The following is a 14,911-nucleotide window of genomic DNA, read 5'->3' as shown; positions in this document are numbered from 1 at the left end:
ACAGTAAATCACCGTTCACACAGACAGGATTATAGAACCTACCCCCTCTGAGTGATGGAGGGGGGACCTTGACTTTACCTGAAGTAGAATAAAAGTCGGCCCCGATCTGGGACAACCAGCTCCCCATCTCCAAAATAATCACCATAAAACAATAAAATTTCCTATTTAAGAATGTTAAGGATTATTTTTACTGGCTGTCATTGATCTGTCAGCTACTGGAAATCAGTCCAAGGTACAAACAAAAGCAAGTATACTCTTATGTCTGTTTAATTCAGGGCTAGGGGGTAATTATAAATATATGTATCTGTAAAAACATTAATGTGGATACATGTAAGCTGCCATCCTAATTTCTGTTAGTAATAAAGTAAGTATATATTACATATAACCCAGATCAGAAAATACTAGCTGTTCAGATATGAAAAATTTTGCGGTGTAATTAAGAAAAGACTTAATAACAAGCACATAACTTTCATATGATGAGGCTTTTCTTAGAAGTATTTTATTTCAAATTATCATGTTAACATATATTTAATTTCTTTTTTTAATCACCAACTTTGGCTTAGTTTAAGATGCATAATTATGTGGACAAATGAAAAAAAATAATAAATCAAAGTGATGTTATTTTTTATTAGATGAAGGTTTTAACTTGAGAGAAGATTTATGTCAATATTCCTGATGTTCCATTATTAACTCACCTGGGCCAAAGGCTCAAGTGAGTCTATTGTGATCTTAAAGACCAAGGAAATGCTTTAAAAGTGGTTATCCAAATTGAAATAAAAATTGATATTTCAGAAAAGCGATGATTTCAATAAAAGCAGTGGGTGGGGTATGGGGTAGACTTCTGCTTAAAGTGTACAGTTAGAGTTAACATGTTTGCTATGTTTCCTGTCCCCTTGGTCTAGTGTTCATACACTGGAGTGGGATCAAGTTGATCATATACTGTAAACCAACTTTTATTTGCATGCGAGTAATATTTGCAAGTTTTGCTATCTACTTTATATTAATCGCTGTGAACCAATCATTTGCTTAGTATTTGTCGAGAAAGGTTCTTCAGTCTCGAAAATTGCTTGTTGAGGATTGATTTTAAACTGATGAATTGCGAATAAAAGATGACATGAAAAATAGTTGGTTTACAGTATTAATATTTAACCTTGTTTACTTCTGACCTTGAAGGCGGCGAGTTGTATGAATACATTTCTAGTTTAAGGGTCCTCACAAACCTTATTATTTTCTTCAGGAGACCTAGCTAATTTCAGGTCCAAAATGCTCATGGCCTGAGAATCCAGTGAATGCTCAGGTGACCTTCAAAGGCCTTGGACCTCTTATTGAAAATTAGTTTACTTCATATACCAATTATATACCAAGTCTATTTCACTGAACAGAGTAGGTAATTGGTTTCCAATGTTTATTTCATAAAATAAGGGTGAAAATTGTAAAAAAGAAAAAAAAAACACTTGAATTTCTACAACAGGATAGTTGCTTTGTTTAATGAATACCGGTACATTATTAAGTTCCCATGTGTTGAGCAATAGTGTTTAGGGAGCCGTGTACTGTGCACCAACTGATGTTGCACTCTTCAGGGGCTTACTAATTGTTTGTGTTAATTTTTAGCAGAATCAATTATGATAACCATCTCTGCATAAGTGTTTACTTGCTTATTATATACACCATGGTTTTCATTCATATAGTGTATATTTAATGAGATATCGTAGCCTGCACCAGTGAATTAGTCCCCCCTCTCTGTTTTGTACTAGATGCACCAGCCATTTTCTTGCGATTCCAAGAGCTGGTTGTTGATAGATTTCTCTGTTGCTGGAATTTGCCAAGTTGAGGATGATCTGCACTTAGCAGTGCTGTCAGGAGTGTTGCTTCTTACAGAAAATTGAGATAAATTCTGAAGGCTTTGTGCTGCTCGTTATGATACCTCAAACAGCCCAATGTATCCGCAGGATTCAGTGTAGTCTGAGAAGGGTCGTCTGAATTCTTCATTCCTGAACTCAAATCAGATGTATAGGTCAGTAATTGACCATAAAGTCCAGAGTCTAGTCTGTATGTAGTGACCTGTCACACTCTGATTGGTATTTAGGTTTAAGTTCACGTGGAGAGAGTGTGTCACAAGTCATGCTCTGGTTGGCGGGAACCTGAACTGTTTTATAACCTCGGATACCTGATGGTGCCGGGGGAGTTAGATGCTTCTGATTTTTATAAAGTTTGAATACTTGTTAAACATGAAATGAAACATTGCATTTCCTCCCTCATTTGTATCGTATCCTCGACTAATGACGTAATAAAAGCACTTTGTGCATCTGATCCGTAATTGAAATTTAATTCTGGTTTCTTATTGGATTGTCTTTAACATGTGCATGTCTTAACAAAGTGCACATTGTCAGCTGGACATTTTTAATGAGATGGATATCTTTGAAACATGTTTTAAATAAACTAATCAAATGAAATTCTAGTTTATGAATCATTTGAAAGTACATTAGACATTTTTGAAAACAACAAGACGGGACACTGCATTTCCTTTCTTTTTATCAACCACTACATTGCCTGTGACTATTATAATCAAAGAAATTTTTTTTTTCATGGAAATGATAAGCATGCTTTGGGAAGAAAGTGAGTAATGTGGTTGACCTGGAAATGTCACTTAAATATTTAGTTTATTTGGTACTGTATGCTTAATTCCTGGACATAAATATACCAAATGAGTAAATCTAAGTAATATTTTCAGTACTGTAAATATAGAAATTTATGTATGTAGGCACTTTCTGCTAAATACATACTAGGTAATAAAGATAGATTTCACTTATATAAAACCCACCAATACCTTTCTTAATAATTAATCAGTTGAACAACACATTTTTTGTAGTGAGAACATACCAAATGCACAATATGGATTTCTTTTTCCTAAAATCCATGTTTTAAAGAATGAAGACAGATACTCAGTTTTGTGAAGGAATCCCACTTTGTTCAGGGGGAGATTCAGAATTCAAAGTCAGTGGGCAGCAGCCCAATAGGGTGAGATCTATGGGTTTCATTTTCTGTATATAAAAAAAAATGCTGCAGAACTGTAGGAATCCCACTCTGGTAAGGGGGCAGATGCAGAATTCAAAATCAAGGGGCAGGCGCTCAGACAGAAAAAGCATTTATCTGTCTAATTAGTTTCTCAAGCAGAGAGCTACACTTCTTCAGCTATGGTCTGCTTAGAGGTTCCCAAAGGGACAAAGTATGGTGGGGCTTTGAGTCAATGATCCAGTATGCTAAAGATGGCATAGGCAAGAATGGGGTCTTTTAAGTTGACATTTTATATTTATCTTGAATTTGAAAATTCTTGCCCCTGCCTCCCCCATTACATCCACCACTGTTGGCCAAAAGCTTAGCATTCTTCATTGAATAACTGAATGTTACAGTCCGTAGTCACAGGACTGGTTTCTATATATAGCGATTTTACTGTCCTATAGCTGATTGTTTATTCTATATATAGTGCGGTGATATAGATCTGACCCTGGATTTGTTTGGTTTACACCCTGTTCACCGGCCTTAGCGGTCACCACCTTACTCTGTAAAGGTTCATAATCATCAGTCTCGATTAACTGATGGATGACTGATCTGAACTTAATTGTGCCCCCAAACTATCCCTTTATAGTGATCTAAAATTTGATGACTAGGATTTTCTCACCCATTTCTATTTTTTTCAGTTTCCCCTGCTTTTGTGACTTAATCAGATTGTGTAAGCTTCTCCATCATAACGTGAATGTAAGGTGACAGTAATTCCTGTACTATACTTTTCCTCCTGCCTTTTTTGTATCAGATAGCAGATTCTCAGACTTGTTTTTTAACAAAGACTGACAGTATTGTAGATGCTGAGTAACATGTGATTGTAAACATGCCGTTTGTCCTTGGTACTTAATTACGTGCTCGTTGCTCAGTTATGTTCAGCAAACTTCTGTTATATTTTTATTGTTGTTCACTCTACACATTAAAAAGAACCCTAACATATGATTTTAATGAGAAACAAGCAAATTTAAAGAATTGTTAGAACTCTGGCTTTTGGGGTCTTGTTAGATAGGGTGTAATAATTTATATAGAATATTGTAAATTGGCCTTGTAAAAGAAAATGTTTTATATATCATGAGCAGTACATTCTCTGCAAAAATAATGAAGTTTCTGAATGTTTTGTCACAAGAAATGCACATGAAATGGTATGACTATGAAAGGTAATGATTGATTTGAAATTTTTGAAGAGTGTAGTTCAATTTCCAAGGTCACAAGGTAAAAAATTTATCATACAGTAACAGTGTAGGTATTGAAGTCTTGTCACAGGTTTTGCTGGTGGAAAACTATAAAAACTGTGTATCTTTAGGTGCAAAAACCACAGAAAAATGTAAATGTCTTTTAAAATGTTCAAACTTCAGGGTCACAAGGCAGAAAATGATACACAAGTACTTCTTGTCACTGCCTGACAGGTGATGTACCTATGAAATATGAATCTTCTATCATCTGTCATTCAACAACTATTACCAGTGATAAAAGTAAAAAACTTTATACTTAAAATCATAAGGTAAAAAATTTAATTGTGTTTGTGAAACAAACTTCAAGGTCAAGGGATCAAGAAATGTAGTTAGCCTAAGAAAGGATTTGCCTCATTGAGTATGTCTGTAAAATATGAAAGCTCAAACACCAACCAGTCAAAAGTTATGAACAAGTGTAAAGTTTTGTTTTTTTTTAAGTGGATCAGTATTTTTGTTTCACATTTTCATCTTTTTCTCCAGAAACATGGGAACAATGTCAACCAAATTTTCCACAAGAAATTAGGCTATTCCCCATGACAATTGAAGGACTATGTACTCTTTCAAGGGGAGATGTTTTTCAATTGAAAAAGTTATATTAATTTGTTCAAATCATGAGCCCAGGAGTAGGTAGGGAACACAGTAGACATTCAAAGCTTTGTATTGGAATATTTAGGAAAAATCATCTTCAAAGAACATTAGGCTTTATTTTTCCTTATGCCGAATGAAAATGATTTTTTTTAGGTTTCTTTTATTCATTAAATTTAAATAAAAAACATAATTAAGGTTTCTTTTATTTATCATAAAATGACCAGAATTAAGTTTTTGTTATTTTATTATTGGCAATTAAATGTCTTATTTGGAGGCTGCATTTCACACACACACAAATACATATGTCACAGACTCACAGTAGTACTTTTAGTAACAGATCTGAAGACTTTACTTATGAGAAAGATCTTTAAGGAAAAAAAATCAGAAATAAATCATTGAAATCCAATTTCTGAGTTTTGTAAATCTATTAATGTCTTGGACAGAAGTGTGGTGCTGTCACTGACATTTAATTAAGTGCACATCAAATGACGTAAAAAAGTTGTATCTTCATTGAACTCTTTTTGCCTACACTAAGTGCTACATTATTGACTGCATATATATATATATATATATATATATATATATATATATATATATATATATATATATATATATATATATATATGTATAGATGTTTTTTTTTTTCAAAATTTTGTAATAAATACTTTTAAAATTTCATTTCAACTTATGTAGAAAACATTAAATTGCCGCACAGGTAAATTCTGGAAATGAAAACAAAATCATGTCGGAAATGAAAACAAAAAATGTCGGAAATGAAATAATAAAATGTCGGAAATGCTATGCATACTTCCGGAAATGAAATGCAGCGTATTTGGAAGAAGTTTAAAGAAAATAATATCATGGAAAACAGTGTCCTAGTTGAACTGAACTTTCTTACATAATTCTGTTTGACAAAGATTTAGCAGCTGAATGATAATGTATTCAGAGCATGGATTGTCCCTAAACAGTGTCTGTATTTATAGTAACTTTTAAAACAGGAAATGGATGTGAGAAAATTGTTTGGTTTTTTTTTCTAAGATTCAAATATAGATATACCTGAAATGATTGATAGAATGACAAAATTAGGAGGAGAGAGCTAGATATATCTGAATTGATTGACAGCCATTAAATATGTGTGGGAGAAAACAAAAAATTGTCCAATCTCTTTCTAGAAAAACTGTACTTTACAAAGAAGAAAAAAATGATATTCATTTTCTTTTTCCTTTTTTTATGGATTCATTTATTAAATTTCAATGCATATGTCAAAGGTAGAAGCTCATGGAATGTAATTTTAGATTGCAGTTAAGTTTTTGTCTATTAACATTTCTAATTTCATCTTTTTCTCAAGAATAATTTGTCTTATTTCAAGCAAGCAGTCACAATATTCCTCATATAAACAGGACTGTGGTTGGTTTCAGTATGGAACCTGTTTTCCAAAAAAAGAAGGGGGGAGAGAGAGAGAGAGGAGGGATTGATAAATACTATAAAGAGGATGTGTTATTTTGATCAAATCTTCTTTTTCATTGTTTCCTAAACATATTCAAACTATGAAAAAAGGTATTTGAAATAAACAAAAATGATATAAAAATCCACTGTAAAATTAAGGCTACAAAAGACATTATTTGTGTTCTTTTTTTAAATCTTATCAGGTGAGCATTCTGGCCCAGGGGCCACTCTGTTAATATTGCATATTTGTTCTGCTGTAAAATCTTCATCAATTGTTCTAAATATTAACAAACATATTTGTTTAGTTTGTTTAGCACACTTCAAATTCTCAGCTTTTGACCATAGAAAGCTTTTATGAGTAAATTCTTTTATTAGATTATTTTTAAAGAATTAATAAAAGAGACTAATTTGTTCAAAAAGATTAAATCTAATTCATCAAGGCTGTTTGATTTTGACAGTTACATAAAGCTAGGGTGCTAGCAGGGCTTGGGTTTCTATTCTTATCTGCTGGGACCCTGGTCACTCTAGGTGTTCACCTGTGTTCTAATGTCTTGTTTACGATTTACCTGAAGTCTTAGTCACTTGATTTAGCATGATCCATTGAAAGCAGCCACACGGAGGTAATCGTAAGATAGAGATCAGCACACCTGGGAGAGATACCTGGTCTTCGGACATTTCTCAATCAGCTGATCAGTTTCTCTCCTCTGAGAGTCTATAATTGTGAATGCTCCACAGAGGAATATCTGTGTTAGATTATCCGGTGCATCGCTCTGTTGTAGATGGAGCCAGTGATGAGTGAGGCTGACTTTTGTATTCGCCTCACAGGCAGCTACCAGGGGAGATAACCTGGTCTCCTGAGCCTTCATTCTCATGGAGAACAATGATCAGTCATTATCCTAGGATTATTTTAATTTCCTGATTTTTTCTGTTTTACATGACAATACTTTGTGATCAAAAATGAGTGAAACTTTGTCTGTGACTTTAGAAGACATTTCAGAGCATTCCAAAAAGCGAGTGAAGCCAAAGAGGCTTAGTTTTGTTCAGAATAACCTGCTGGGCTTGATGAAGTCTGTTTTTCCACTACAGGTCTACAAAGTGGTGGTCAACTTTGGAGACTTTTCATGGTTCATCTTCAGAAGATACAATGAATTCCACAGCTTGTATGAAAAGGTGAGTGGAATTTAAAGATATTTTTTAAACAAATAGCTATTCATCGTTTTTATCATAAATTGTTACTGAATGTTGTATAATTGCATGTTATTCACTCAAGTATGCACTCTGCAGATTTGACCTTCTGTAAATGTCATATTCATCATACATATATTGTAAACATGCATGTACTTGAAAATCAAGGTTGTGATATTGCACAAAATTTCAAAAGTGCAATTTCCAGTACCACTGATATGCCAACTATCTTGCTTGAATTTTCAAGAAGTAGAATTGTGCATATTTTATCATACCAAACAGTAAAATTAGCTACCATATGTCAGGCCTCTAGCTTTCATATAAATATGGAATATATGAAGTATATAAATACCATGATAAAATGTTCTGTCATGCAGTCAGCTCATGAGGTAAGAGAAAGTGTAGGCTTGACTGAACAAGACCCAGTAAAATCAGTCTCTACATCATAAAATATGACAGACTTCACCAGATAAAACAGAAGCTACAGCTTGATTGGGTAGGGTGATTGATGAGAAAGATACTAAACCAAGGCAGCAGGCAGCTGTATAATATTCCTGCCTTTGTCAAAAATTATGTCTACAGAAGTTTTATTTTATTATAAATATTCAAAATTCATATTACTGCAATGCATTTAGATCCATTTGTATGTGATTGATTATGATAAAGGACAAAAAGGCACAGATGCAGGTGGGAGCACTGATGACTTGGGTCTCCCCTTCCATTTTGCCCATGTAACCTCATAAAACTCTGTCCTTGACCCAGGAAATCTCTTCAGATGACCTGAAAAGTATAAGTTTTTTACCATAAATTCAGTAATTAAGTATGAAGTCTGGGAGATATAATAAAATTTGCAAGTTAACACATTACAAAAATGTTATGATGATTGACTTTTGACCCAATGTCCCCTAAACTGAAGGTGTTTTCCTCTAACCTTCACATTGACAATACAATCCAGAAAATTAATGCCTGAATTAATATATATTTTCATGTAATATTTTGATTGAAACATAAAATGTCTAAAATACAGAAATTGTAGTCTTTTTGATGTTCAAAATGCTACCATTTTGCTATCATCCTTGTAAATCTATTCAAAATTTTATCACTTTATAGGAGTCCGACATAGTTTTAATGTTTATAACCTATTCATTTTACTTACCTAAACTTCAAGATTTTGAAATAATTTTCATGATTTTTTTTTTCAAGTTTTTGATATCTATTCTGTTTTTAATGAGAAAACATAAAGACAGTAGGGTGAAAATTACCTGAGTTTGTTTTGCATTAAAGTGTTGACAAAGGGACATTTTTAATACCATTAATGATTCTATAGAGCATTCACATCTTAATGCTTGGTCCAAAGACAGGGGATCATAATTATTGTCTTCTCTCCGGGAACTAAAGATGAGTGAAAGTTTCAGGGCTCTAGCTCATAGTTAAATTGTTAGCATAGTAGGGTATCATCACTGAATTTTCTAAATTCTGAAGTTGGCACTTTAGTTGTAGGTGGTGTAGTTTAAATATGGAGATTATGAACTATTTTGGGTGGAATGTTAAATATATGTTCAACCATCAAAAAAAAGAAAGATATTTGGAGATTGCCCTTGACCTATAACTTTTTAGAGTATTTTTTTAATCAACTCAAAATGGTTGATGTTTTATATGTCAAAACCCACCTACATATTAAAACAACTGTCTAATTATTACCAGTATGTCTCTAAAATCAGCATTGTCACTGATGAGTAATAAAAAACAAAATGTTTAGTTGCCTAGGTGTACTGCGTAGTTATTTTTTATGGACCTCCATGAAAAGGTTAGACCCTCAGTGTAAATTCTGTACTTAAATCACTGTTTAGCATTCCTTGAGGATCCCATTTTAGCATTAGAATAAAATGTGAAATCTTTTTGTCATGAACTTAGGGTCATATGAGTTCATCTGATAGTTCATCTCTTGCCTATATAAGTAAAAAGAGGCTGTCCTCAGTGTTACAGTACCTATTAGTCCACTGTCTTACATTACTATAAGGTACGTGCTCCACTTTACAGAGATAAGGTACGAACCAGAGAGTCCTATCTTATCCACTGTTTATAAACAGGAGTAACTGTACCGCCTTACCTGGTAATATTTTGGAGCAGGCCGTCCTTGAATCCAACCTTAACTTGTCCTTTACTAATGCTAGCCTCGACGTCTATTGTAGTAACATTATATAAAGCTCTCTGTAACCTCAACCCTAATGACATAAGTACATGTATTAATTTCACTATCTTTCAAAAAATGAGAGCTATAGATACAAATTATTTTCAAAATATTTTGCTGCATAGTCAAAATATTTTATTATTTCGCATGTAATGTTTTCATAATGATGCAGAAACTGACAACTTAGAGAGTAAATCTTATTTTCAATAAGTCATCTATGTGTATCATATACATTAAAGCAGAGACATATAGATTCAATGTACTTAATTAACTGTTCCCTTCAGAAGTATACGACAATGACAAGAATGTCTGAAGTATAATGTGTATACATGTAATTCTCCTTTATCAGGTTTAACACGCAGACACATTAACTGATTTTGTTAATTTCATTTGATGAGGTATGACGGAGTAGTTATAACAGATCGATCAATCAGATGGAGAATATATAAGATGTAAACATTGTACCACAAGTCAGGTGTCACGGTGTGGGGAATTCGTTACACTCGGAGTGACTGAAAGAGAATATTTCTGTTGATACAACAAAACACCTGAGTACCTGATCTTGGTATCAATGTATATCTTTATAACTTCTCAGAACATTCACTTTCAATGCTAAATAATAAATATAGTTGTTTATATTTACTTATTTAAAAAGTAACCAGAACTTGATCTGATATGCGTTTTTTATTAAATCAGAAAAATTAAAGTGACGCAATGTTTACTGTTTTGTACGAGGGGCGTTCAATAAATAATGTCATTAGCTCGATGACATACAACATAGTAGTCATATGACATAAAGCTTGACTTTCTCTCATTATTGAATCTTTAATGAATTTATAACAGTTTATGTGACCACTTTTCATCACATAGTTTTATCGTGAGAAGCTGGGAAACAAGGGCTATTCGAGACACTGCATTATAAATGAATGGTAAAGAATCAGTAAACTAGAGTGAAAATAAAAGCTACATTAAAGCTGCTGTAAAACTGGTTAAAAATCCCAAATAAATATTCACTGAAATATGTGACATTTACAGCAGCCGATGCCTGTTTTATAGAAAAATTAGCAGGTGGATTTCAAAGATCAAAAATTATATAATGGGCATCCAAAATGGGTACTTAATAACAACTTATGTACTGTTTGCCAAATTTCAACAAATAACATTTGATGTTGTATGATTGACTTTAAGACACATAGCAAATTTGATAGACATCATATCTTAGTTTACACTGTTTTTAAGAAACGTTTGACAGTAATTAAGCTTGGTACTCTAAGGTCACCCTGTATTTTGAAAAATGAGTGAAAACGACAGCGTGTACAAAAGTCTTAACAATTATTTTAAAATATCAGTAATTGTAGTAATCCACGTTTGTTTTATATTCAAACAGATATTGGAACATGAATCTATTGCTTAAAACCATTAAAATAAAATTTACCATTAGATGTACTTGATAAAAACGGCGAAGGTCTGTCAAGAGCAAAGGTATGCAAGAGCACAAAAACAGATTTATATGCAATTTTCTTTAAATATTGGTGGTATTATTGTTCAAATTCGTATTCGGGGAGACCATACTTGCCAACCTCCAGCATGCTTATGTAAAAATCTGGTCATGACCAGATTTGGAAAGTAAAAAATCTGGTCATAACGCGTAATGACATTCACGACATATTTACCATGATTAAATTTTATACATAATTATATATATACAAAGTATTTGAGTATTGAGAATATAAAAAGCTTTAATTTACAATGACAAAAAATTCATACATAATTTGATTAAATTTACATGTTAAAAAAGAGAATTGAAGGTTTCATATTTCAGTACTGACCTGAAGTAAGTGTGCATTTTTTTTTTAAAAAGCCTTTTCAGCTTCTGCTAAATTTGAAAGTATACCAATTTTAGTTTTGAAGTTATTTTTCCTCTCTCTTGATTAATTAACTACTGCAATATGTATATATTAAATGTGAAGTTAGGCCTACACTGTTTTCGATCACTTTATTTTATCTAGAATGAAAGTTTTTTTTCCAAGATTACTTGATGTGTACATAGAATCAGATGTTTTGTTCAATTTGTTCCTGCTGGCCCTGATAACGATATAGTTCAATTGGAAGCCATTTTAATTGACTTCAAACATTGATTTGTCAAAACAACACCCAGTGAATTGTTTACACCTGCACTGATAATTAATCCATCGGCATTGTTTACGTAATTGGGTTGTAACTGGAAGTTAAAAGTGCAACCTAATTTACGAACCAAATCCGGAAATCGGGAGATTTTCGGGTTGGTCGGCAAAAATCGTGTGAAAAGCATGACCCGCCTGGTCATAAAAAATAATCGGGTTATGGGTTGAAAAATCGGGTGTGAATAATAAATATATTTAATATCTGGATGTTTACAGTTTTATTTAAGAATTTCTTCATGACAGCGTTTAAACCCGCATGCCCTAAAGAGTAAAGGGGTTTACTGGATAAACAGAAAGTTAATTTTTTTCACATTAACAATATTTGCCAGATCTTTGACCTTTTGACTTGTTTCTATTTCCAAACTTGAATAAAACACCTTTTAGAAGAAAAAACAAAAAAGGAAATCATTGAAAAATTAAAATTGGATAAAAAATGTTACGGACATGTGTTTGAATTAAAATAGATTAATAAGTAAAATCATGAAGACTAAACCATTGAAAAGCGTCGTTTGCTTCTTTCTGAACCCCAATGACATTATTTATTGTATTTATCAGAAGTTAAACAGTAAACAAACATTTTCTTTCTGATATCCCCTTACACTTCTCATGCAGCTCTATAAAAAATAAAATTGTTAAAGATGCCTAAATGTGGTCAAATCCTTAAACAGGCATAAAGTCTGTGTGAAAATGATAAATTCTAATACATGTATTACGGTTTTTTTCCCACTCAAAGTTCAATGTGTGCTTACTAAGATAAAAAGAGATGCTTAAAATTTATACCAACAAACAAACTATCTTCTATCTTGTGTTTGGTCATGTCTGGTTTAAATGTAATTAAAATGTGCAATAATTAAAATTATAAAGAGGCTAATTGGACAGGCAAGAGTTAGTATAATTGAAATGCGCAGTAAAATTGAATTCTAGAATTAGAAAATAGAGCAGCCTAGACATTCATTGTGGTTTTCCTCCAATAAAAGCATGGACATGTAGAACCTACCGAACCTACCACTCTAAAATATAACTTCATTAAAATCAGATTCAGACACACAAATGCTGAAGCTTTCTAGATATTACAACAAACCTTTCAGAACAGATGAGTTCTCTAGAGAAGAAATTAAGAAAATTTTGTACAAAGGTATGTAACCAAAGTACTAGGTACTGAAAAAGATTTCTAGTAAATGGTGAATGCCATTCTTTTTTACTTGCTGTGTCTGTAGAATTCTTTTTGATTAATTGTACATGAATTTAGAATCAGAGCTAAGATAATGGTGTGAAATTAAAGTATTTTTAAGTGCTAAAAATGTTTATTTTCTTATTTTCAAATTTGTTGTTTTTCTTAACCGGTAAATTTGTTTGTTTTTTTTCTTCTCTTTTTTGGCTTGTTTTTTGGCACAATCTATTCCTTTGAAAATGTGAATGGTTAAAACAGTTGTTCAAGTATTCAATGCTATTGATACAGTTATCTATAAACATTCATCATGTTCTCGTTTTAAAAGATTACCAATAATGAAAGTGAGATATCATTTATTTAAACAAAAAGGCACATTCTAGTTTCTGTTTAATCAAATACCAATATATACACAGACTAGGGCCTGGAGGAGCTGACAAGCAGGTAATGTACAAACCACTGTGGTAAATGACCACCAGGCATTGACCCCTGTGTCAGTGAACACGAGGTGAACCCATTGGCAGGTTAGGGGGACTACTTATCAGGCTTTGTGTAACGTTTAGTTCTGTAATCTTTGGATTGACTGTAGTACACAATCCATGTGGTCTGTGAGTACATGAGGACTAGGCTGGCACAGGTAGTGCCTCCTGCATGTCAGGCAGCTGATCTGGGGTCAGGAGAGTTTAGCTGGGGGTGTTCCATAACTCCTCACTTATACCCCCTCCCCCTCCCCGATATGCAGCAAAAACATAAACTTTTGTCACATGTTTGCTTGTTATGAAATAAATGTTTTGGCATTTATTACTCTTATAAATATTTCATGATTTTTTTTTTTCATCAAAATTTTGACCCAAAATAGAAACAATGGAAACAGTAATTAATTGACTGTCACCCCAATTTAAAGATGAGTTCAGACTTATCTCTTCCAGCAGTCAGAATTCTTTGCATCCACAGAAAAAAAATAATTATATAAATATGCAATTTTCGTATTAGAATAATTCTTTTAATTAAACCAAACATTTACATATAATAGGTATTATGTACATTTTTTATGTCTTCATATTCATTTTTTGTGTACAAAGCATTTAAACCTGCAGTTTGCTGATTTTAATTATTTAAAAAAAAATAATTAGAAACAATCATTTTAAAATCAAAAGAGAGAAACTCCCTCACTTTAAATGCTATAGATAATTGCTTTGTACGAAAATCTGTCTTCATTTATGAGGCAATGCATTCAAGGACCCCTTTTTGTTGACACATTTCTTAATTAAATGTGTAGATTGTCAAGTTTTACTGTGTGATGCAATGTCAGTAAATACTTTTTTTCTTCTAAATGGATTCATGTGTCAGACAGATAAAGAACATACTATCAACAAAGAGGCATGCTGTAATTTTCCATCAAATGCTCTTATAAATTTTCAACACTTTTTCATTGATGTTATATCTAGAAAGGTGCTCACTTGCTAAGATTAATAAATGAACATAAAGTTGGCTGAATATTGGAAAGAGTTGTGACCATAATTTCAAAAATACAGAATGTGATTCAATACAGACCATTCAACGTAAACACATATTTACTATTAAGAACTTCTAGCAGTAAACACCAGACAGCTGTTTGTAGAACATACACCTAGATTTTAAAATAAATCTCAAATTTAATTTTCTTTGAAAGGGGATGTCCTTGTATTTATTCATTACTTGAGAGGTTACATGTTGTTTATTTGTGCTTGTGGGAGGAGAGTATTTGTTGTTTTTTCCTCTTTCTATGAGTAAAAAGGAAGAACCATTTCTTTAATCTTCTTGGAGGAGAGAGAGCATGCCACATGTTTATTGATTTCCTCTGGGAGAAAGGAGAGGG

The 14,911-nt window shown here is 32.6% G+C and overlaps 1 protein-coding gene across 3 annotated transcripts in view; it reads left to right on the top strand.

The window, feature by feature from the left end:
• Positions 1-14,911, top strand: part of LOC134251291 (serine/threonine-protein kinase Sgk1-like) — a 37,472-nt gene that overhangs the window by 3,701 nt on the left and 18,860 nt on the right. The window contains exon 3 of one of the 3 annotated variants that reach the window (XM_062733682.1): positions 7,413-7,496. In XM_062733682.1, the coding sequence (XP_062589666.1) occupies positions 7,413-7,496 (84 nt within the window). Of the gene's footprint in view, positions 1-6,982; positions 7,497-12,899; positions 13,021-14,911 lie in introns of those variants that run through there. The other 2 variants (XM_062733681.1, XM_062733683.1) reach the window with 2 other exon arrangements.

The sequence above is a fragment of the Saccostrea cucullata genome, unplaced genomic scaffold, assembly GCF_032062105.1.
Source record: "Saccostrea cucullata isolate Sc308-1 unplaced genomic scaffold, CSIRO_AGI_Scuc_v1 ctg272, whole genome shotgun sequence".
Lineage (NCBI taxonomy): Eukaryota > Metazoa > Mollusca > Bivalvia > Ostreida > Ostreidae > Saccostrea > Saccostrea cuccullata.
The sequence above is the reverse complement of the archived record's forward strand: the minus strand, read 5'-3'. Positions and strand labels throughout refer to the sequence as shown.